The following is a 22,617-nucleotide window of genomic DNA, read 5'->3' as shown; positions in this document are numbered from 1 at the left end:
ACCCAAACATTTAGTGGCAGTCTTAAAACCACACAAATCATATTCAACCCATATTCAGATGTTTTTAAGAGCAACTAAGAGCACTGCTTTATTCTCTGGCCTTGTCAGATAATAAAGCATGAGAATTCAATCAGCAAGAAAGGATAGTACAAAACCCAACAACTCAACAAAACAACTGAAAGCTTTTATTGTGATACCTCAAGTAGATACAATATAGTGAAACAACAAATGATGTACAGTATTGCTAGGACAAAACAGCAACACAGCCATGTCACCTGTAAAAGAAAGCATTGTAAAGAGTTTAAGAAACAATGAGGCACAACTCAACTGCCACTTACGACTCATGCTTTAGGCCTTGAACCATCTGTAACAGCCTTTTAAAACAAACCTCTGAAGCATCTGTTCCTTCTGCAGTAAGTTTTTATACTTACAGTTTTTATACTGCTGGTTGGCTTAACATGAGTCTCAATGAAATACAAGGAAGTGTCCAAAAAGTTTAACAATAATTTGACAGCTTCTTCCACTCATCGCCATTACCAAAGAATGGAGATGTCTGAAATTTGGTCTGTGAGACTGTAGGGCACTACTGTTGCAACCTGACTGCTGAGATGAGCGTGCAGAAAAACTCTACAAGCATTACTCAGAGGGAAGCATAAATCCACCGAAAATGAATGCACATAAATCCACACAGCATTCATGAACTCTTGCACTAACTTGATACACCAGTAAGAAATATGGATGACCATTTGGTTATGGGAGCAGCGATGACCATGTCAGAACCTCAGAGATTTTAATTCAAAGGAATTTCATAAACTGCATTCCCCATGGGTTGCAAAAGGCTGCAAGCATGCAAGGTGTACCACCCAGACTGGCCATCATACTAGGACCTGCGTGTGGGAAATTCAGATGGAATTACCACAAACTTCAATTAATACAGTTTTTCACTGTAGATCTTACAATGAACAGGGGAAATTCATATTCTGGCCCTTTTCACTGGCAGACAAAATTGGGATTACTAGACCACTAAAAGCACACAGCAAGAGTGGTTAGGTTGATGGGTCAGCAATCCCTTGCCAAATTCTGCAGCTTATTTCACAGCAAGTTTGCAACTTAACAGAATCTTTATAGATGGCAGCATTGCCTTTGAGTCATCAAAAAGGTTCTTACGAGTGACCAGCCAAAGAGTAACTCTAGTGTTTGGAGGCAGACTCAGGCCTGGAACACTGTTGTTACAGCCTTTAGTTTGGACCTCAACAGAGAACGTGTGGTCAGATTGCTAGAATCACATCAAATGATGATTAACTACTTTAGGACAGGCGTGGCTTTAGAGGTTCAGAGGAAAAAACAAAACCAAACCAACTTTCAATACATGTACATTTTTGCTAGCAAATTCCTATGCATCCCAATGAACATTTCTTCTAAGCCAGCTCATAGTCAGTTCATTTGGTCCAAGAAAGAGCCAGCAAGAAACGAAAGGTTCACAAAAGCTTTTTGTTACAGTTTATAAAAAACAAAATACAAAATAAATGTTAAGACCAACAATAAAAATTACCAGTACAAGTAACAAAAGTGCTCAAGTTGGAGGGGAAGTAAACTTGCCCAGAGCAAAACACATACAAACTTTAAATATAATCTTTAATATATTACAAAAATTGGTTAGAGGGAAAATGCTTTAGTAAATTTTTTTTCAAGTAAGTTTATTTTTCTTTCAAATGACTGCTGGAGGGGTTCAGTGACCAGACTGACCCCTTCACATCACCAGCAGCCATTGCTATCTGGATCCTACTTTCACCAAAACCAGTAACAAGAACCCTCTAGATCTTTGTAAGGGAAGAAAATAATCATTGCCACTGCCAAGCAACACAGAAAGAAAATTCACATATTCCCTCAATAGAATGAGTCTCAAGGATTGTTACATGGCAGCATGAAATAGCAATTCTGTACTAGTTCTATTCTTTAGTCCTCCTAAGCATCTACTCTTAAAAGACCAAAAAGAATATTGCTTTGTTTGGTTCTCTTAAAAGCCACAAACATCATACATAGGTCATTAACTCTTTATGCCAGTAGTCTGAAGCTCTATGTGCTAAGCACTTGATGAAGTCCCAACCTTTGGCATCAAAGTTAATTAAGGTTTTGGTGAAAATGTCCAGTTTGAAATATAAACAATGCACTGAAAAAAGAGGTTGAATATCCAAGTAGCATCAGACTGTTACAGACAGCATTAATGTACTAACACGAGACAGCCAAAACCCCAATTCTAGAGAGAATTTTTTTTACATATTTTCTTTAATTTCAACTCTCTACTGAAAAGCAGCCATTACTTTTGTCTTCAGTCCAGTGTACTGCATCAGCAAGTCTGTAGCCAGGAAGTAAGAGAAGCCCAAAGATGCCCAAACTTCAAATAAGCACGCTCACAAGTATCAACATTGCAACTGGACTTTGAAGCCAACACAAACGCTTTGCTTATATATGTCTTAGTGCCCTCTTTGTTGGCAGCATACATTAAAATGGAGGAAAACAAAATCCCAAGAATTCCAGGTCAAAAAGATCAAGAGACGGGCAACACCAAAGCCCATCTTGCATCAATGAGATTGCTTAAAAGGAGACTCGAAGGCTCACAATGTGAACATTAAGTAGTAAGTGCAAGCTACAAAGTCCAGATTGAAAGCAACTGTTATCACCTCAGGTGTTTGCATTGAAACCCAACAGCTTTAACTACTTCTCCAATTCTTACATTTTCAATTCGTAGGTACAGATCACTACAACATCCTGCATGCAGTTTACTCAGCCTGCATCACAGAGAACGTGTACACATGGGCGAACTTTCTTCTCACCCCTCCTCTCCAGAAGGACACTGGAACGCTGGTTTTAAGGATTTATATTGCCCCTACCCATTGGCGTAATTTTTCAGGTATGATGAAATTTCTAAAGTGCAGCAGAGTTCAGAAAGCCTATGAGAGATTCCCAAAAACCTAACAGCAGCAACAGCACCTCTGGCTTATTTTGCAGGTGCCATATTAGAATTGTTATTGAGAGAAAACGATTCTGTATTGCAAGGCTTCCATACTGTTCAGTTAGAGTACTTATGTAGTGTTCAAGGGGTTTTCCCAAACATTTCTTCCTCAATAATGAAAAGGATTAAAATACAAAAACTTTTCAGAGCCTGTTTCATTTGGAAATAAAAGTTAGCAATTTTATGTAGAGCATTTCTTTCATAGTTGCTCAGAATTTGCATGCACAGATACCAACAGTTAACACTGTGCATACACTTTCCAGAAGTTCCTCTCATTAACTCATTCCATTTAAGAAACAGCACAAGAACAAAAGAGAAGGTGAGTTTCATATAATTTATTATAAAAAGGTACTTGGGGATGATTTAGCCAGTAAACCAACAAACCCTTTCCCCACCCCCAAGCTTTAAAAACTATCTGGTTATTTCAGTCTATGAAAAACTGAGCCAAACTTCCCTTCTCTCTCATTACCTCCTTTTCCTACAGGTACTACAGTAATTTTCATGTCATAGGCTCTGGCCGTTTCTCACAAAAATAAATATTTTTGTTGCAATGTAGCAGAAGCAGAGTACTTAAACAAGTTTCCTCAATATCAACCTCTTTGTCCAGTGCATTAGGACTATACAGTTACATGGAACCAGCCATAAAACTTTACTGATGCGCAAGTCCCTGTTACTGGCAAAGGTACAGTACCAAAACTTCTTTTTTTCTAATACACCGACTAATTTTTATGCATTTTTTTTTCCAAAATAGAAGATGCATTTTTATTTTTTTTGCCTTTTTAATCTTGCAAGCTATAGTTTTATAAATTTCTTATCCAGCAAACTCCTTAGGGAATATGTTGGTCTTAAATGAACATATTCTGTAGCATTATTGATTTAAAATCCTTCTAAGGTATTTTGTTAAGATACCAAACCTGTAGCATAACCTTTCCTAAGAACTTGAGATCTGCTAACTTCAGTCAGTGCAACTGAAATAGTTTTCTTAAGTGAGCACTGTACCTTTAACCAATTCACCTACAAGATGTACATAGGTTGTGGTACACTCAAATTTAAAAAAGAAATCAATAACTACAATACTGCATCCTCTTCACTGCCAAACACATCAGAAATTGCTACATATAAAAAAGCACCCCATCCCATACATTCTTTCGGACTGCTCAGATATAGAACTTCTACAGGACTGGAGTGTACGTGTTTAGGCAAGAAGCATGCACAGCAGAAGGTAGCATTAAAGGCATAGGTCAGAGATAGATGCTAACCAGTAAAATCTGCTTTCAATTAGTGAACTGTTTCTCTAGTTTGAGAGAGTTTAGAAAAAAGTCATCCAAAATGTTCCAAAACAACTGTTCACACAATAATACACTTACAAAAAGAGGGAACTTACACAAGGAGAAAAGGCAAACATGGCCTGAAATAGCCACTTACACTACACTACTCATTTGTGAGGTTTCAGAGTTCAGTGATACTCTCAGGGCCAATCTAGCCAAGCTCTTCCTTTACTTTGCGTTAGTCTTTGTAAAGCATGTTCCACAGAATATTGTCCAAACAGAAGGAAAAAAGTTATGATTCACTCCCAGCCATTGTCTTTTATCATGTGGGCAAGTTCAATGATAAATTTTCCTTCTTTGTATTTCTGACTGCTCTCAAAAGCATGTTCCTGCAAAGGAGAAAAATCAAGACACTAAATTAAACTGGGGAAATAAAGTATTTTAAACATCAAACTTGCATTAAAAATACAAACCAGGAGATATTCCAGTTAACATCCCATACTGGTTAAAGCGAATCCAGGGCAGGAGGGAAGAAACAAACGATGAAGAGGGTTAAGAAGGAAATAGGAGTAAACTTCATAAGCAGAATCAGCAAATCCACTGCACAACAGGTCTTATTTTAGAACTTCCCTTTTTTGTCAAGTGAAGGCTAGACTGTGGCATGCTATGTGAATTTCCTTATTCCCAGAAGCAAGGAAAAGAAGGAACAGGAACTTTTCAAAAGCTCTCCTCTATAGTCATCAGAGGGAATGCATTAGGACAGCTTCTTTCTGTAAGATCTGAAGCTGTACTGAATCAATGAAAATCCTACATACAACACCCAGAAACTAACGTTTTCAAAGCATCAAGCTTGCAACATCTGCAAGTGTTGCAGGTAACTGTGCAAGCACACATATAACTTGTCAAACAACAGAATTAAGTGCACATTCATTGTAAGCAGTGTAAACATGCTCAGTACCATTTACTGTAAAATATTCTTTTGCTATATGAGCCAACTTTTGCAACCCTAAAAATTAAAGACTCACTTTGACAATTTCTTCTACCTGGTTTAGTGTATGTGGTTGGTAATCTTGCAAAAAGATATTAGTATTAGATAACTGTAATAGCACCTATAGCTCATACTTGTTTTGCGATCCAGAATAACATTATCTACTACAGCATTCCAGTAATGTAAGGAAGCAAAACTGTAGTACAGTCTTGATACATACAAAAGCACTGGAGCTAACTCACCTAACTATCAGTATAGGTGCTACTCAAGTATCTGTGCTTCAACATACAAACATCTATTAAAGACTTAAGTATATTGCTTACGTATTTCCATCCAAGAGTGGTTTTACAGTTTTCACAATAGATATCTGCTACAGCATGTAAACCTGTCAGAAGAACTCTCTCCTCTGCTGGACCACAGCCCACGTTTACCCTGAAAAAACCCAGAGAAATTACATATTACATTAACTGGATGAGTGTTTCTTTTTTTCCCTGTAATCCACCTTTTATTTTTCTTTTTATGCTATTTTTTTTGTCTCTGCAGAAAAGTGCCTAACTTATTCAGTGCTGTAGAAGTAACTTCCTGCGTTACACTGAGACGAAGGACAGGAGCTATAAAGGGTTTTGGTTTGAGCTTTTCAAGTGGCTAGTCTAAACAGCCAACTGTGATGCCCACTTACTCTCATCAACAAAGACAGGCTAAATAGTTAACTTTAAAAGAATAGAACACTAAGCAGTAACTGGACACCTCTACAGTTCCAGGCTTTTCTTCAAAACCAATCTGAGACCTTTATAATGGGAGCCTGTACCAGTAAATCAGCACTGGTACAGCTGAATTTAGAACCAACTCCAAAATAGCAGCAAGGAAAAAGCCTCATAAATATTTCTTTGCTACAGATCAGCAAAGTAAGCCACGATGAACAAACAGCAGTATCAAAACAAAACATCCCATAAAGTACTGCATCAAGCTAGTTTTGTAATGACTAAGAGTCTATGCAGAAAACATGAGGCAAGACTAAACCAAGTTTTTAGACAGTGTTACACAAGAGGAAAATGTTGCCATTTTTGCTATTGTATTACCAGATTCTTCCTACTACAATTATACTAGAAGTCCGAAGTCACCATTTAACAACTATATATAAAAAGAATTTCGAGGATCTGCAATCAAATCCTTTGCAGTTACAGCTCCATTATCCCAGTCTAAAATAGACTAAGACACTTAACTGCATTTCTTTCTCCAAAAAGCTGAAACACATTAAACTGCTGAAAAATAAAGACAAAAATGCAATTCTGCATATTAGAAGCTTAAAATAAATCCATTAGCAAATTCAGAGAGCTTTATATCATGGGTAGGACGTGCCTAAAATTGCAAATATTAGGCATGATAAGATCACAGAGACCTTTAGCTCTAGCACATTTACAATATTCAAGGTCATATAAGATGCCCCAAGTTCACTGAAACATTAAACTGTAAATGTATTTATCACACTGGAAAATTCTTCTTTAGACTTCAGCAGAGTTGTCTAAAGCAAATTTAGTCACACAATGCATTCTGACATCTGGAATATCTCAGAACAAGTCAGTTACCATTACGTACATGGAATGAATTCCATATTAACACCTTCCTCTAAATTTTCAGCTATTAGCAGAATTGCTTAAAATATAAGATAAACTAGTATGTGCAAAGGGATACTTACAAATCAGCTCAGAAGCTCTGCAATAACTATTGCTGGTAAAGCCAATGTTAAAAAGAAGAGGGCAAAGTGCAGCGACATCCACTTGTGAAGCATACAAATAAAACCACACTCTGTAGGCAGCGTACACAACAACATACTTACACAGAATTGAAGAGGTAGGCTCGTCCCTGGCTTCCCTGGAAGGACTGCATAAAAGAAGAAGAAAAATGCACTTGTTAATAAACACAAAAGCCCCCACCAAACAAAAAACAGTTCCAGAGGGTTGTGTTAGTAGGCGTATCCATATAATACAGATATAAACTATTTCAGATGAATGAGTTTATACCAATTCTTTAGAGGAATGCGTGGTCAGCAAAGTTTTCATCCATATCAGATTTTTAGCAACTATTTTGAGTCTCAAAATAAGACACTGATAACGCAAACAAAACATACTTTTTCCCTACCCTTCTGCAAAATACCAATTCTCATTTTCCTAGCCATCCTTTAGGCTAATTAAAATAATCTGCTTTTAACTCAAAAGGAATTATTCCCAAAAGATGATTTATTTCAGTTTTATTGCATCATTTGATGTTAGACCAGGGAAATTCTGCACCAAGCATGAAACCAGCATACGGTATTCGGGAAATGCATCTGATCAGTTTATAAGCTTGGCTTTATTTTAATAAAACAATTATCATCAAATGTACCAACACAGCCATATGCTTTCAAATCTCTCCCATTCCTGATAGATTGTGGACAAAACATGACGGTTAGACCCTCCTGGCTGGATCTAAATCAATGTTTTAGTTCAGAGCAGTAGCGCAGTTTTGAAGTAAAACCCCTGATCAACCACACGTACTGGGGCTTGGTTTTGCTTGCAGAGCAGTTTCAGTGCCTGTGAACTACATCTCTGCTCCTTCTGTACAGAACTAAACCAGAAGCTCTTCTACTGTGCACTCTACAAATGCTAATGAAGACACAAAGGCCTGAACCTCTGATCAGACAGCCTTGAGCTACAAACATCCTGGCAGAACTTGTGAGCAGACCAGATCCAGCCATAGGTAAAACATTCAAAACATATGTAAGAACATCACTCCTTTCATCTGTTTATGTTTCTTCTGTATTTAAATTACTTGATAATTTAGACAGAGTCATTATTTCCCATTCAAACAGGATCACACTGAAATGGAGTTTACTTTTTTCCTCTTCCATACTGAATTCCATTTAAAAAGAAATCCCAAAACTGCCTTAAAGTACTTTTTTTTCCAGAATTTCCCTAACCTACTTTCAAAAGAAAATAAATTACTCGTGATGAAGAGAAAGTACAATTGTTTTTAAGAATCCTTGCAGTTCTAGTATTGAAGATCAGAGACCAACTCTTCAGAAACCTACATAGATCAACCTGGAAGGTTTTGTTAGGAAAATCTCACTCTGAGTATTTTTGAATGGTTTTAGTAACATTAGGCTTGAAGTACAGGCAGAAGGACCTTCCTCCAATGGATGCTTCTTGACATGTATTTAGCTACACAATTAAGAAGTCACTTGACACCAAATAGGTACTTTGATAGCCTAATGATCAGCAACACAGTAACTGTTCTATCTTAACTACTTGGAATAGTTTGGAAAAATAAAATTGTAAAAGGTAAATATATACCAAGGAACAGTTTTCATCATCATTAACCAGATTATATACTGCAACAAAGAATGTTAGAAGAAATCCATGACTTTAGACTACTCTAAGTAGCAATGCTGGCACCTGTAGGCATGTAGATGCGGCACTTTGAGACATGGTTTAGTGGTGGACTCAGCAGCACTAGGTTAACAGTTGGACTCAAACATCTTACAGGCCTTTTCAACCTAAATGATTGTATGACTCTATCTATAGCAAAGACAAAAGAAAAGGTACTCTCTCCATTAGCTGGAAGTCTTATTTTTCACAAGGCAAGGAAAAAAAGATAGGCTATGCAGTACAGTGAAAGCTAAAACTTCAGGTAGGACTGACCCTGAAAGGGGAGATTCAGTTCAGTACAGTCTGAACTGCTCTGCCAGAAAGTAATCCTTACACCTTCCTTTAAAACAAACAAAAACCCCAGTTCAGCTCTCCTGAGATACTTAAACATGCATCACAAAACTGGCAGAATGGTACAAAACCTAGTATGTAGGTTCTATACAAGCATTGCTCTCTAAATTAGAACCTCACAATCAGTAACGAAGCAGAGAATGCTTATTGCAGATGAAAATAAAGACTATTAATGTATATACTCTCAAAACCTGTCCATTACTGAATGAGTAACCAGCCTGAGTCAATACACAATAATTTAGAGACAACTACAGCTGCGCAACCCCAAAATTTAAGAAAAAAAGCAAACGCTTTAATGATTCTCTTACTCTTTTATAAGCAAACTTAAAACTAGAACATTATTGTTCCATGCACCCAAAATTAAGAAAAAGAACTTTCAAAGCCACAATGACATTATTTTTTGTTAAGCTACTGTAAAAATTCTTAAAAGTTGCAGTAATTTCTCCTTGCTTTAAAAATTCTATGTTCTGAATTAGAATTCACGAATCCTTTTTCAAACTGATCAAGAACTACTGTCTCCTGTTAAATTTATCATGCTAATTTCTACATTTACATGTAACTACACATGCCAATCACATACAAATTAATGTGGAGGGTGTTCTTGTCTGGTTCTACGCAATAACTTGTAAGCTATGTATATGCCATACTTGAAGTTCCCAGCTAGCTGGGAGGAAAAAAAAAGAACCAAAAAAGCCTCCAGAACAAATCAGCAGTCACAAGACCTACTGAGCTATGATATGCAATTATTTCTGCCAAGTTTATGTTTAGTCTTGACTTAACATCACCTAATAAAAGCTCTCCTTTGACCCTGCATTTCTCAAAATTAAGCAGAGGGCAGCAGCAGGATGCCAGAAATAGCAGAAAAAGCAGCTCTTCCCCTCTCTTGTTTCATAAGCTGAAAAACAGTTCTAGCCAAATGAAATACAAAGCACAGGTTGGAAAGTATTGCTTGTTTTCTTTTATCCTGATATATTTTTAAAGATTACTTTTCTAGCACTTGCTTTTTTGCCCTAAATATACTGTACTCTCCTCGTAGGGTTTTCCCCCTCAGAAATGGTCATATTTATTACCTTCAAATTTTCAGGATATCAAGGTAGAGTGGAGGGAGAACCTTCTCCTAGGACAGGGGTACAAACATCCCACTGTGAAAACCTCCTCCACTCCCACCTTCTCTAGCTTCCTGTTAGCAGAGTTTGGCTGATACCATCTTTCTTACCAACATACATGTTGAGAAGCTAAATATCGTATTTACATGCCATAGAACAACTGTTTCTTTGCCCAGCTGCGAAGAGTGAGTTCCTCCATGTTTACATCACTTACAGACAGCTGAAGAGCAACCTGCAGCAACTTGCATTACTGTGTTTGGGAATATAGAACAAGGGTCTAGGCAGTTCAACCACATCATCAGTGTGTCACTAAGCATTTAATACCTGCAATTCACCCATGGGAACTCTTATACATAGGGTGCAGTAAAGATACAAAATTTTAAATTCCCATGGCTTTTTCCTTATGAATTTCTTAACTCCTCAGAGTCTGGCAGTCAGTTTCTTACTCACATGAATAGCTTTGTTCTCCAAAACCTGTATATAGATATACATCTGTCACATATGCATTCTCTTGACCATAGAATATTGATTAACACATGAAGGTTCCACCTAATAACAGGTGTAAGAAAGATTTAATATCAGAGCTTTACTTCCTGATGCATCCCATTACTAGAAATTAAAAGAAGCCAACTCATTTCAGCACCCTGCTTGCTAAGCTTGTAGCTTGGTTATAAACAAAGTATTTTGCATAACCAGAAAAAAGGAATACTGAACAAACATTTGTTTTTACCAGCACTAAGTTTCTCACACTCTGCACTGTGCGATTCAGTTATACTGATATGAATTTTAAGAGACTGTCAGATTAAATGTCTTGCGTGTCAACTCCTCAAAGGAAATGGAGTCTTTTAAATGGCAGTGTCAAGGACTAACAGGCATAACTGTTCAAACCAGTCTCCAGACAAACTGCTTCTCTGAAGAATAAACACCACCTATGCAAATGCAAGCTTTTACTTTGCAAGGTGTGTTCAGCACTTCCAAGATTGTTAGCACTACATATAAATCACACTTAAACCAGAACATTCTATTAAAACTGAGTCTTAAATGTGTCTTACCCAGTAGAGAGCTATTAGAAAATAGTGGCAAGTGTGACCTCCAAATGTCATCAATAATGGCTCACATCAACCAGGACTTTTAACATAGAAACTGGGCAATTTATCAGCTCAGTATCTGCAGTTATAACAAACTTGCTTTAAGTCTGCTTTTTCACGGTCCTCAATTAATATTGTGTTGATGCATGAATTAACTTTTCCCCTAAAAAAATCCACATCTTTGTCCATTCCTACAAGAAGATCTACAAGATCCATTAACTTTTTGTTTTAGTACAGTTTGAAGTATCTAGACTGTCTGATTGCATAAGCAAAACTGTTCAACTGTGCTAAGGTCAACTGCAAGAACAGTTTGGTATTAGGATCTTTTCAAGTCAGATGACAGACCTCTGTCATCAATACATTCTGTAGTAAAGAAACCTTACAAATGTTTCACTCAGACCCTAGTACATACCTGCAAAATTAGATATGATCTATGCTTCTAAACTAAACCCATCATTACCTCTAACACCAGGATTAGCTTTTTACCCAGGAAAAAATGAAGTTATCTGTTAAGCAGAACACGTATTTACTGCCCCATGGCATACCTAAGGGCACGAGTTGGGGGAGAGAAGCTATTAAAAAGCTTATACAATTAATTATTCCCCACAGATGGGATTAGATTGCACGGCTAGAAATCATGCTCCATTAAAAACACCCAGAGAAACTGCCATCTTAGCATATATTAAAAGTACGGCAGGCATTATTATAAGCAAGTCAGAATGGCATTAACAGTATGAGTATGTTATAAGTAGCTTGGAAACTACTCATAACGCAGAAAGACAACTTTAAAGACTGGAAATGAGAGAAGTCCATGGCCCATTTTTTTTTTGTTTCATTTTCCTGAGTTTCCTTTCACATTCACCCGACTTCACTCTACAGGCTAAGATGGATCAACCTGGATTAGTATTCTGAACAAATATGCAATTCAAACAAATGCTACTGAGTAATTCCAAAGACAGTATTCTTAGGGGCAGTGTTCTAAAGACAATCCAGAAACACAAGCTGCTCCATACGATATTTCGCTCAGATCCAGCTCCTTAATACCGTACACAACTACAGGCAATGCTGTTGATCATATTCATCGTGTTAAAAAGCATAGATTTTCATTCTGATTTTTCATTACTGGTTTTAGTAAAGCCAGCTATAAAGTTCAATAGGCAGAAACAAAGTTTAAAAAAATCCACCCCAGAAACTGCATGTCTGCAGATTCGGCAAATGATATTTCACAAAAAGGCAACTTTGTCAGGCAGGACAAGCCGAGTTGTACAGCATCTTGAACGTATTTCAGACATGATTATGCCAAAACACGAGTAGAACACTTCCCTTGTGCACTTTCCAGCTCCTTTAAACCTTCAAATCTATTCTTAGCTGTTTTTCAAAGATTGCTTCACTTCCAAAAGCTGGATTTATTTTCCCCCAATAGAAAAAAAAAAAAACCCAAACCACAACCCAAGAAACTAGAAGCCTCTTCAGAAAAAAAAAGTATCACCAGAGTGTTTATGAAATGAGGCCCATTCTCAACTTTTTCAGCAGGAAACAAAAATGGCCTTCAAGCATACAACAGTTCCAACTATCCTTCCAAGTACTCCTTATATCATAAGCAAAGGGGGATTACCAAATTGAATCAAGCTAAGGACAGCATATTTACTTAAAGACAATAAATCTTTAAAAAGTTCATCTTGAATTCATCTGTTAAACAGTGGATGACATAACCACAGATTGCTAAGCAAGGCTAAAAATGCTTTGGCATCTATTTAAGCTGAAGACTTTTCCTTCTCATCAATAATATAACAGCAGACATACAGAATGCCTCGGAGAACTAAATTTAATCACCAAGATTGTTCTTTTACACATAAGGTGCAAGGATTTCCCAGTGAAGTCAATGACAGTTATGTGTATATATATATATACCTTTATGCAGAACTTGTTCTTGCAAATATTGACACATCTAGTCTTGTCTGTGACTTCATTTGCCTGTTTCCCCTCTGGTCAGATATGCTTTACAATGAATGAGACAGAAGAAAGTGACAGTATTTATACAAGCATCTGCTCAAAGTAATCCAGATTTTCTTCCATACCGAGCATTAAGGCACAACGTAAGACGATTCAACAGTCTTTCAAGCTGGTCAACCTTGAGTAATAAAGCATTATCCTTTGCAATATATCCACTAGGTTCCAAGATCTCCAGTAAGTATTTGTATTTCTTTGTCATTTGTTGGACTGTACTTGAATGCCTAAATTACTGGAACTTCGTGGGCACAAGCCATTTGCAAGTGCTTTGGAACTTTCATTCCTGAAGCAGTATTTGCCTCCTGTAAAATTAACTGCTGTTAATAATCACTGCACATTTTCTACCATTTACAAGCAAATCAGAAGAAAGCTCTTTCAGTTAAGCCTTTCAAAAAAGTTACCTCAGAATCACTTAAAGAACAGCACATATATTTTGTACATGACACAAGAGTGGCAACCTCCCCTGGACTTCAAAGTGTGTTACGGAAGTTTCCCCTCAAAACTTAATTATGTCCATTTTTTAAATTGTTGGGATTTTTGGAATTATTATTACCATAAAATGTTTGGTAGCTTTTTATCTGTTATTTGAACATTTTAAATCAAACAAGTGCCTCCTATGGCATCAAATTTTGCCTTATTCTTTATTAAGACCTGTGGCTGCTTGCTGACAGAGGTTACTTCTGTGCCTGCAGTCACAGTAGGATATGCATTTGCTTCTTTAAAGAAACAAGTAAGCTGCACATTCTTCCCCTGTGCTTTGAGCATAGAATCGTAGAATCACAGAATAGTTAGTGTTAGAAAGGACCTTAAGATCATCTAGTTCCAACCCCCCTGCCATAGGCAGGGACACCTCACACTAAACCATCTCACCCAAGGCTTTGTTCAACCTGGCCTTGAACGCTGGCAGGGATGGAGCATTCACAACCTCCCTGGGCAACCCATTCCAGTGTCGTGAAGACTGGCATACTCCTAATAGCTGGGTTTGGGGTTTTTATCATGTTTAACCTTCACTTCGAAGTCTTGTCCAAAGAAACAGAAAATCCAGCATTTGCAGACTTGTTAACAGTGCAGATCAGCAGCGTTCAAGACACACTTAACACTGCTTCGAAACTGCACTCATTTCAATTAAGTCATCTAGAGCTTGTCAGGTTTATTATGCGCCCTTCGAATCGGTGTCTTCTCCAAGACGACTGGAGTTATAAATTATTATGGCAACTGTTCATATATGTATGCATTCATTCAGCTGTAGAGACTAACGTTTGTCAACATCTACGCTGCTGATTACAGCCTAGTTTGGAACTCCTATGTACTCGATCAGCCTTCTTCCCATTCCTCCCCTTTCCCCAAGTTCCCTCCTTGCTGCAGAAAACACAAGGTTACAGAGTGAAAGCAGCTGGAAGCATACTCTCTATTTACCAACACCCGACTTGATTTGAATACTAGGCAACACGTTGAGTCATCTCAGAGTGGCACAGAAAACTAAAGCTACTAATGATGAACTCATTTGTGCAGGTAATGTTTTTATACCATCTTATTAGTCTGCATTCTTATTTCTAAGCCACTGCCAAGGCTCCTGGTTGCCATTTTCTCACCAGCAAGGACACAAGGGGGGGAGTGGAGGATACAGAGCTTTGTGATCAATTCTAAAGAAAGAAAGATCCTGCTGCTCAAACAGAGCAGAAATAATATGAAAAGGTGATTCGTGTACGCCATCATTCCTGTCAGACAACTGGCATCAACAGTTCTCAAAAACTGAAGAACTGCAACTCTGAAGTATTGTATTCTGGGGAACAGAATCAAAGGGATGATTGACAAATACACAGCACTCTTTGCTTTTCCAAGCGAGACCAACATTTAAGAGAAACACCACTTACTTTGTAGAACAGCCCATCTTTTCATCTTGAACTTTGAAACATTATAGTGTCAAGTATAACAAACGCTTATGCCTCAAAGCACATTAGAAAACTAGTTGTAGCTGCTTTAAATTAAGAGCATACTATGTATTTTGGCTCTTTTTCCCTGACCATACAGCAGAATGGACAATCACTACATACCCAGGAAATGCAGGGTGTAGGTACAATGACACCCAGACAAAGTGGTTACAGCTAGGCAGCTAATATCATTTGTCTTTATATGCTGAAGATTATCTGGGGGACTACAGTTCTGGAATGAGACTGTACAGTAATCATTTGGAAAAAAGCAAAGCAACCCGTAATCAGGGCTTCTATTAGCTTTTAATTATGCCCTCAACGTAAGGTGGGAGGGGGGAATGAGGTAGGGCAGTCCAATGCTCTGCTCCATCAATAAATCCAAACCAGCCCAGAAACAGCACTGTTCTTCATTAACTTCAGGTTGTATAGAACCAGCCTGCTACACTTCAGGTTATTTTAAGTATTTTTGCAGTGGCTTGGTAGTTACAGTTATAAGGATTCTAGATATTGTTGGTGTAAATGAAAAACTCATTATCCTAAGTTAATTGCACATAATGTGCATTTATGATAGCACTTTCACAGAAATTCAGAAACAGGATTCATATTAAAGGATTAACTGTACCTTAGAATTGTTTTCAGTTCTGTCTACAGACAACTGTCCAGTATATTTCTTCAATTTTTACTTTCTAGGTCAACCTGTGTTTTCATGTGCAGCAATCAAATCTTATCTCCTCCCACCACTCCCCAGGAAAGCACTACTTATTTTTAATGATCCAAGTGTATCTTATTATTGCTTTGCAGTTGTTTCCATCAGAAGAACTTCTCCACTCTTAGAATACATAGAAGTTAAGCTTAAAGGAGGGTGAGTTTTTTAAAGCTATGCTCCAAATACAATAGATGAAAATGTTCTTTTTATTTCAAAAACACAAAATAAGATACACCTCATGTTTAAGTGTATATCTAACCACACAGATTGAGACAATAAAGCAAGAAATCTTAAGCTGACAGAACATGGATCAGCTATCAAATAAGTATATAGTAACCTGAGCATTCAGAAACTTTTAAGATATCTGCAAAAAAATTATGCAATTCAGAAATGATGCAGAATCCATACCTAACATCCTTCCCAATACCATCCGAAATAACTTAGGAGTAACTATTTCTATTTATTAGATAAATTTAGCTCTCCCTGTTTGCAATTGAGAATTTGATTTTTTTTAATGTTTGAAATTTATGAAGCAAATATGAACATGCAATTTGCTTAAGAACATATTAAAAATATTCTGCTAAAACTGCCAAGATTTTGGAGAGCAACTAGCTCATGTGGTAGCTGTGGCAATTAAGCAGACACGCAAAAAACTTTAGTCCACTAGAAGAAGAGCTTCCTATGAAGTATGTGCTCTTGGATAAAGTTTTCTCAGTGAATTTATACATCTCAAGAGACACAGCTAGCAAAGTTTCTTTCTTTTTGTAGGCATTTATAATCTGAAGCTCAGGAAATATTAGCCCCCCCCTGCCAATTTCTGGCCCAGAACATGTAGGAATAAAGCTATGATTCCTTGCAATTTAGAATCCCATGTTTCAAAAATAACCCTTAAATTCTGAAATCAACATGGAAACATATGAAATTCAAATACAAGCAAAACAAAAAAAGGGAGGTGTAGAATGGATATTAGGAAAAAATTTCTTCACTGAGATGGTGATCAGGTATTGGAACAGGCTGCCCAGAGAACTGGTGAGATCACCATTCCTGAAAGTGCTTAAAAAACGTAGTGACATGTTTCAGTGGTGGACTTGGCAGTCCTGGGGTAGAGGTCGGCCTTGATCTTACAGGTCTTTTCCAACCTAATTGATTTTGTGAAAACAAGGCCTCCCTTTTTTTTTTTCTTCACATCATTTTATACATGTAGCTAGACCATTGCTTCACATTTGATGTCACATAGGCAGTTCCATGCCTCAATACATGTACTACATTGAGGGAAAGAATTGTTTAGGGGAAGAGAATAAAGGCAGAACAGAAGCAAGCAGTAAGCAACATGGGCAAGAACTGTCACCAATTTTACTATTTGAATCAAAAAGTTGTCTTGAGACCTAAACAAAGATTAGTAACAAGGAAAAGTGCACAGGGAAGACACATTATTTCCATATAACCTTGTAAGGGATACGCAAACAGATGTACTTTCTCCTCGCCCAAGGAAAACCACAAACCAGGAGTAGCAGCATTCTCAAACCCCATCATCTCTTCAGCACCCAAGAAGTAGCATCACCTTAGTGTTGCTGAACACACAAACAGGCAGGAGCAACAGTTAATGGGTTTGCCATTAAAATTTTATTTCACAAAACAGTAATGTAGAAAGCACCCTCTTAGAAAGAGGTTTAGAAAAGCAACTGAAGTGTTTTCTCCAATACACCATTAAGAGCAAATTCATCAGGAGCTTATCTGAAGCAAAGAATGAACCAGTCTGTCAAGTACTTATCCCAAACTTCAAGCCTCCCTACATATTTCATACATCACAAATCTTGGTTTCTTCCAGGAACAGGTAAGAAGGACAGGCCTAGCCTGTTTCAAGGACCCACCCATCCTCTAAGCTTAAGCTCAGACAGTCCAACTATTCTAAACAGCTCTGGCTAATCATGTTCCTTAGGAACTGGTACACAACAGAAGTAAGTGTGTTTACAGATTCCATAACAGAAATGCAACATCCTGAAACAGCCAGTTTTGTGACCTTCAGTCAGAGTCAAAAATAATCTTTATCTGGCATAACCATAACCAGAGTAATTTCTCTACCCAAAGATCCATCTTTTCTTCTTAGCAGCCTTTTCAGATATGACAGCTCACAAGTAGTACCTACCTGACAGTACACAGAGCTTGTCAGTATGGGGAATACATTAGAACAGCCTTTATGTCAAACTGAAAGTTTCCAGAATATACCCAGACCTCTGTATGCAGCATATATGACCCAAGAGTGAATCAAGGGAAGATACTTTGACGTATGTGTCAATTTGCATCCCTTATCTACTGGGAGCAGCAATACAGCGATAACCATTTTGGTTAACAAATAATTCATGAGGTCTCTAAACAAGCCACTTGCCTTGGAGATCAACTCATCATGATTGGCTAGATGGGCTCTGCAGTGGATACAGCTGTAGGTTCGGTGACAGTTTGGCAGGTAAGCCTGGAACGTTTTTGATTTTGTCATTTTTACCATCTCTGCTGGTGGCTCCTCACTCAGCTCAGGGCTGGCACTTGAAGAATTACAACTTTGCTGAACTCGCTGACAAAAGAAACACTGGAATATGCAAGCAAAAGCCGTTGTTGTTCTGGAGTGTGTGTGGCACTTTCCACACAAATGACAGAAGAGAAACAGTCACAACCTGCAAGTGAAAAGAGCAGAACAATTAGCAGCTTACAACAAGGCCAGAATAACCTCGTTATTCAACAACTCTAGACATAAAGCAAAGTGTCATCTAGAGCAAATGCCAGGCTGCACTACAGGCCCCTTTTTTCTATGAAGCTGCACAATTCAAGTTCCATTCAATATGGCAACAACCAGTTCTGTTCCACCAATGGCTTTTACATCACATTTGTAATGAAGGAGGAGATTCAAACAGTTCACAAAACACAAGCACATTCTATAATCTACCAGAAAGATTCAAGATACTCATGAAGAAAATTACAGCAAAGAGGCAGGGGATTAGAGAAAGCTAATTGTTTTTAAAGTTCAAGTGGTCAGTTCCAATGTTTCCATTCTAAGGAATCTTAGAACACACTTGCCATGCCCGACATTAAACATACAATACATATTTGCACTTTGGCTTTCAGCAAAAGTCTTGCTGTATCACACCTGGCTTTAAGTCAAATACCAAGATGCTGCCGCCCTAGTCAAGGATCCATGTCTCCTCCTCTTTCAAGCTCAGCAGAATTATGCCTTTAGCCAAAGACCTTTTTGAGTAGTATCCTGATCAAAGCTAATTAGATACTTCCCCATTCTACCAGAATAGTCTTGATGGGTGCTATAAAAATCATGGTCAGTTCTACACAGAGAATAGCCAACAGCATTCTTAATCCTCAGAGAGTGCCTTTAAGAGTTATTACATGCACAGAGAAGGCCAGACCTTCTGGCCAGGCTGGAAACGCAAGCCTTCAAGAGTCTGCCTGAAAATTACAGAATCTAAATCTTTATAACAGCATCTATTGATTTGTCAAAGGCCATCAGTCACCAGGCTATATGCACCAAGCTAATGAACAACCCAAACATGAACAGTGCACAGTCACTTATGTCACTGGCTATCAGGTGACTGGCAGAGTAGGTCAATAGCACAAATACAGAAATGAGAGCCAATACAGAGTTTACAGTATCTTGATCCAGCTATTAGAACAGGCACGCAAAACATTTATCACAGTTGTAAACTGTACATAGGGCAGCAGTTAACCACTCTTCCAGCAGTAGGATACTTGTAATACAAATAGAGCAGATAATGAAAGCCACATAAATTAAAGATTGTTTATAGGAAGCAGTCACGGTGCTTCAGAAGACAACTTGAGAAAGTAATCTGTACAGCAGGCCTAGCACAAGAAACAGCCACAGCAAGATTTTAACACCAAACCCTTTAATCTTAACCTTGACAGCAGCAGAAGAGAGTCAAGAACTACTGGAAGACTTGCCAAAACAAAAATTCTTACACACGAAGTTGCACAGGCAGAGATAAGCTACAAACAAGACAAGCAGCATAACATGCAGTGCAAAAAAAATAAAGCAACAATGGGAACACTTTGCCATCCAAAGAATTTATCTACACATCAGAACGACTGGACTTTTGTCAGTCACTAAAAAGCAGAAAAGATTTGATAAGGAATATCATTGTTTGAAATACTAACCCAGTTAGCATGAAGAGCAGAACTTAATTATTAATAGAGTAATTTAAACAAGCACTGTATACCTATTGTCCTAAGATAATTATGGCTACAAAGGGAATAATGATTACAGTGGGGGGGAACCCAACAAACAAAAAAACCCCCAAACAACCAACCAATCAGCTTGCATTTGTAGAGCAGCTAGATATGAAGCTGTATTTATTAGAGACAACAGATTATAGGAGAAAGACAACCTAAGAAATACAGTCCTGAAAGTTAAACACGAGGCTCCCTCTAAATCCCCTGCTTGAGCTCCTATGTCGAAAGGATACAGATCCTATTTAATGTCACAGAAATGGGAAAAAAAAAACAAACCACCCAACTCAACAAACAGGGCTTCAGAATGAAAGGCACCACCATCAAAGACATTGTGACTCTGGATTAGACCCTTTCAATCAGTAACTGAAACACAAGTTCAAAGCTTGGAGAAGTTCAGCAAATTGAACATAAGAGGAAAACATTTTTCTTCAAGACATTCCTAGAAGCTCTTTTTAATTCATGCTTGTAAATGCAACCTGGACTTTCTCAGTCTATATACTGAGCTCTTCAACTGCAGGAATAAAGTAATTCCAATGCTCTTTTGAAAAACTGTATTTGATACTGCTCTCTTCAACAAGAAGGCAGTCTTAAGTGTTTGATACACAGCCCTAGGAGAACTTGTTGCTTTGCGACACTGAAGGCAAGATTCAAAGTTTAAACCATTTCTTAGCTTACTCTAGTAATGGTGAATAAACCCAGTCTGACTTCACCGATAGCTGTGAGCAGCAGCAGGTTCTAGGGCTGCTGTTCAGTACTCCGTGGAAAGCATTATAAAAACCTGAAGCAACTATTCCTTTCCTATTCTTAGAGGACACCACACTCTGTGCTTTGGTCATGCACACGACAGCTAGGTTTTTACTGAAGATCCGAGGAATTCGAAAGAAACTGCAAGTCTAAGCGCATACAGCCTCCTGCCATTTACACACAAAGAGAGCGAGCAGGCTGCTGTCATTTCCGAATCGCTGTCAAGACCCTGTTTCTGGTGGCCGGTCTGTCCCTATTAGCCCAGAACCTCTGTATTCGCCACAGACTCAGAGCTGGAGCGCCTTCACCTGCCCCGCAGGCAGCGGCCCTGCCCCGGGCACGGAGGCCTCCAGCCCCGAGAGCTCAGGGCCGCTATTAGGGGGATAATTAATTAAGAGCCCGGTCCCGCCGCCCGCACGTGACGTCACCGGGGAGGGCCGCCGGGAGGCCAATGGGCGGGGGGGAGCGGCCCCGCCCCGCGCGGCTCCCGGATGTGTAAACAAACACCCCGATGAGCGTGGCGGGGGGGGGCGGCAAGGCGTCCCCGAAACGCCGGGAGGAGCAGCAAGTCACTGCTGCGAAAGGAAAGGGGCGACACAAAAAACCCGTTGACACACAGGAGCCTCACTGGCACTTTAGATACCGAGAAATAACAGGGGGAAATATATACGCGAGGAGAAAAGTTGCGGGCAGAGGCTCGGCTTCCCCGCCGGGAGGGAGCGGCGGCTCCGCGCACGTTTTGAGCCGCTTCCTCCCTCACGCCGAAGCACAAAGCCGCCGCTGTGGGTGACGCCGCTCGGTGCCTTTCCTCTCGTACTCGCGGCGATCCCGCGGAACACCGGCTCGCTTTCCCCAGCCCGCCGCCGGGCACCGCTGTACGCCATCACCAAGCGCAGACCTGCTCCCGCCAGCCCCAGGCGGGGACCGCGGCAGGACAGGAGAAAGAGCGAAGGGGGTAAACCCACCGGACCCCTGCCCTCCGAGCTCGGCCTCGCCCCCCCTCACTTATGTAAACCTCCGCCACCCGCCCCGTAGCTAGGAGGCTACAGGCAGACAGCGCTGCCGTCATTTCCAGGCGCTATAAATAGCGCCCGAGCCCTCCTCCCGCCACCAAAGTTGCCTCGGCGGCCCCGGCCCCGCGCACACAGGAAACCGCGGCCGGGGGTGCAGCACGGGGGGCTCCGGTCGCAGGAGCCTCCCGGCCCGTGTTCCCCCCACCAACACCACAAAAATACCCCCGCAAAACGGAGAGGGGCCGGCTTCTCGCACGCTCCGCTACTCACCGTTGCGCCGTGCCGGCTCCACTCTCCAGCCCGGACTCCGGGCAGCAGCGCGTCCCCGGGCCCCCTTTCCCTCAGGGGCCGAGGGCAGGCGGCAACCCCGCTCCTCAGACGGCTGCCGACGAGGGCTCAGCGCTGGGCCCTCGCCGAAAAAACAAAGACGGGGTGGCGGCTTCGCTCGCCTCGAAGGTCCCTTCTCGGCGGCGGGCAGGGGTCATAGGCAGGGGTCGGCAGCGCTTCTACCGCCCTGAGCGCTGAGGGGCGGCCGGGGCATGGTGCCTGCTACGCTCCCGGTGCCGCCGCCTTTGTTTTGCTTTCCTCTTCCCTCCCCCCCCACCCCGCCACCTCTCTTCCCCTACCCGGCGCTGCTGCGGCCGTTAAACGCGCTCCCACCGCCGCCGGCAGCCAATCACGGCGCGCGCGCGCGCGCCAGCGCGCGCTCTCTCTCTCTCCCTCGCGCGCCAGCCCCGCCCCTTGAGC

The 22,617-nt window shown here is 40.0% G+C and overlaps 1 protein-coding gene across 2 annotated transcripts; it reads right to left on the bottom strand.

Annotated features, from left to right (window-relative positions):
- Nucleotides 1-160: 160 nt before the first annotated feature.
- On the bottom strand, nt 161-22,294 carry YPEL1 (yippee like 1). Of its 2 annotated transcripts, none has more exons than XM_062631450.1 (5): nt 22,141-22,294; nt 18,252-18,534; nt 7,107-7,150; nt 5,593-5,701; nt 161-4,670 (listed from the first exon to the last, which is right to left on the bottom strand). In XM_062631450.1, the coding sequence occupies exons 2-5, from the start codon at nt 18,366-18,368 to the stop codon at nt 4,581-4,583; spliced, it is 360 nt and encodes a 119-aa protein (XP_062487434.1). In that variant the 5' UTR covers nt 18,369-18,534; nt 22,141-22,294; the 3' UTR covers nt 161-4,580. The 2 variants fall into 2 exon arrangements, with proteins under 2 accessions (XP_062487434.1, XP_062487435.1); XM_062631451.1 differs by lacking the exon at nt 22,141-22,294 and adding an exon at nt 21,823-22,066.
- Between the last annotated feature and the right edge of the window lie 323 nt (nt 22,295-22,617).

Source organism: Pezoporus occidentalis, unplaced genomic scaffold (genome assembly GCF_034315485.1).
Source record: "Pezoporus occidentalis ecotype Australia unplaced genomic scaffold, CSIRO_AGI_Poc_V1 ctg37, whole genome shotgun sequence".
NCBI classification, from domain to species: Eukaryota; Metazoa; Chordata; class Aves; order Psittaciformes; family Psittacidae; genus Pezoporus; species Pezoporus occidentalis.
This window is presented reverse-complemented; position numbering and strand designations above follow the sequence as displayed.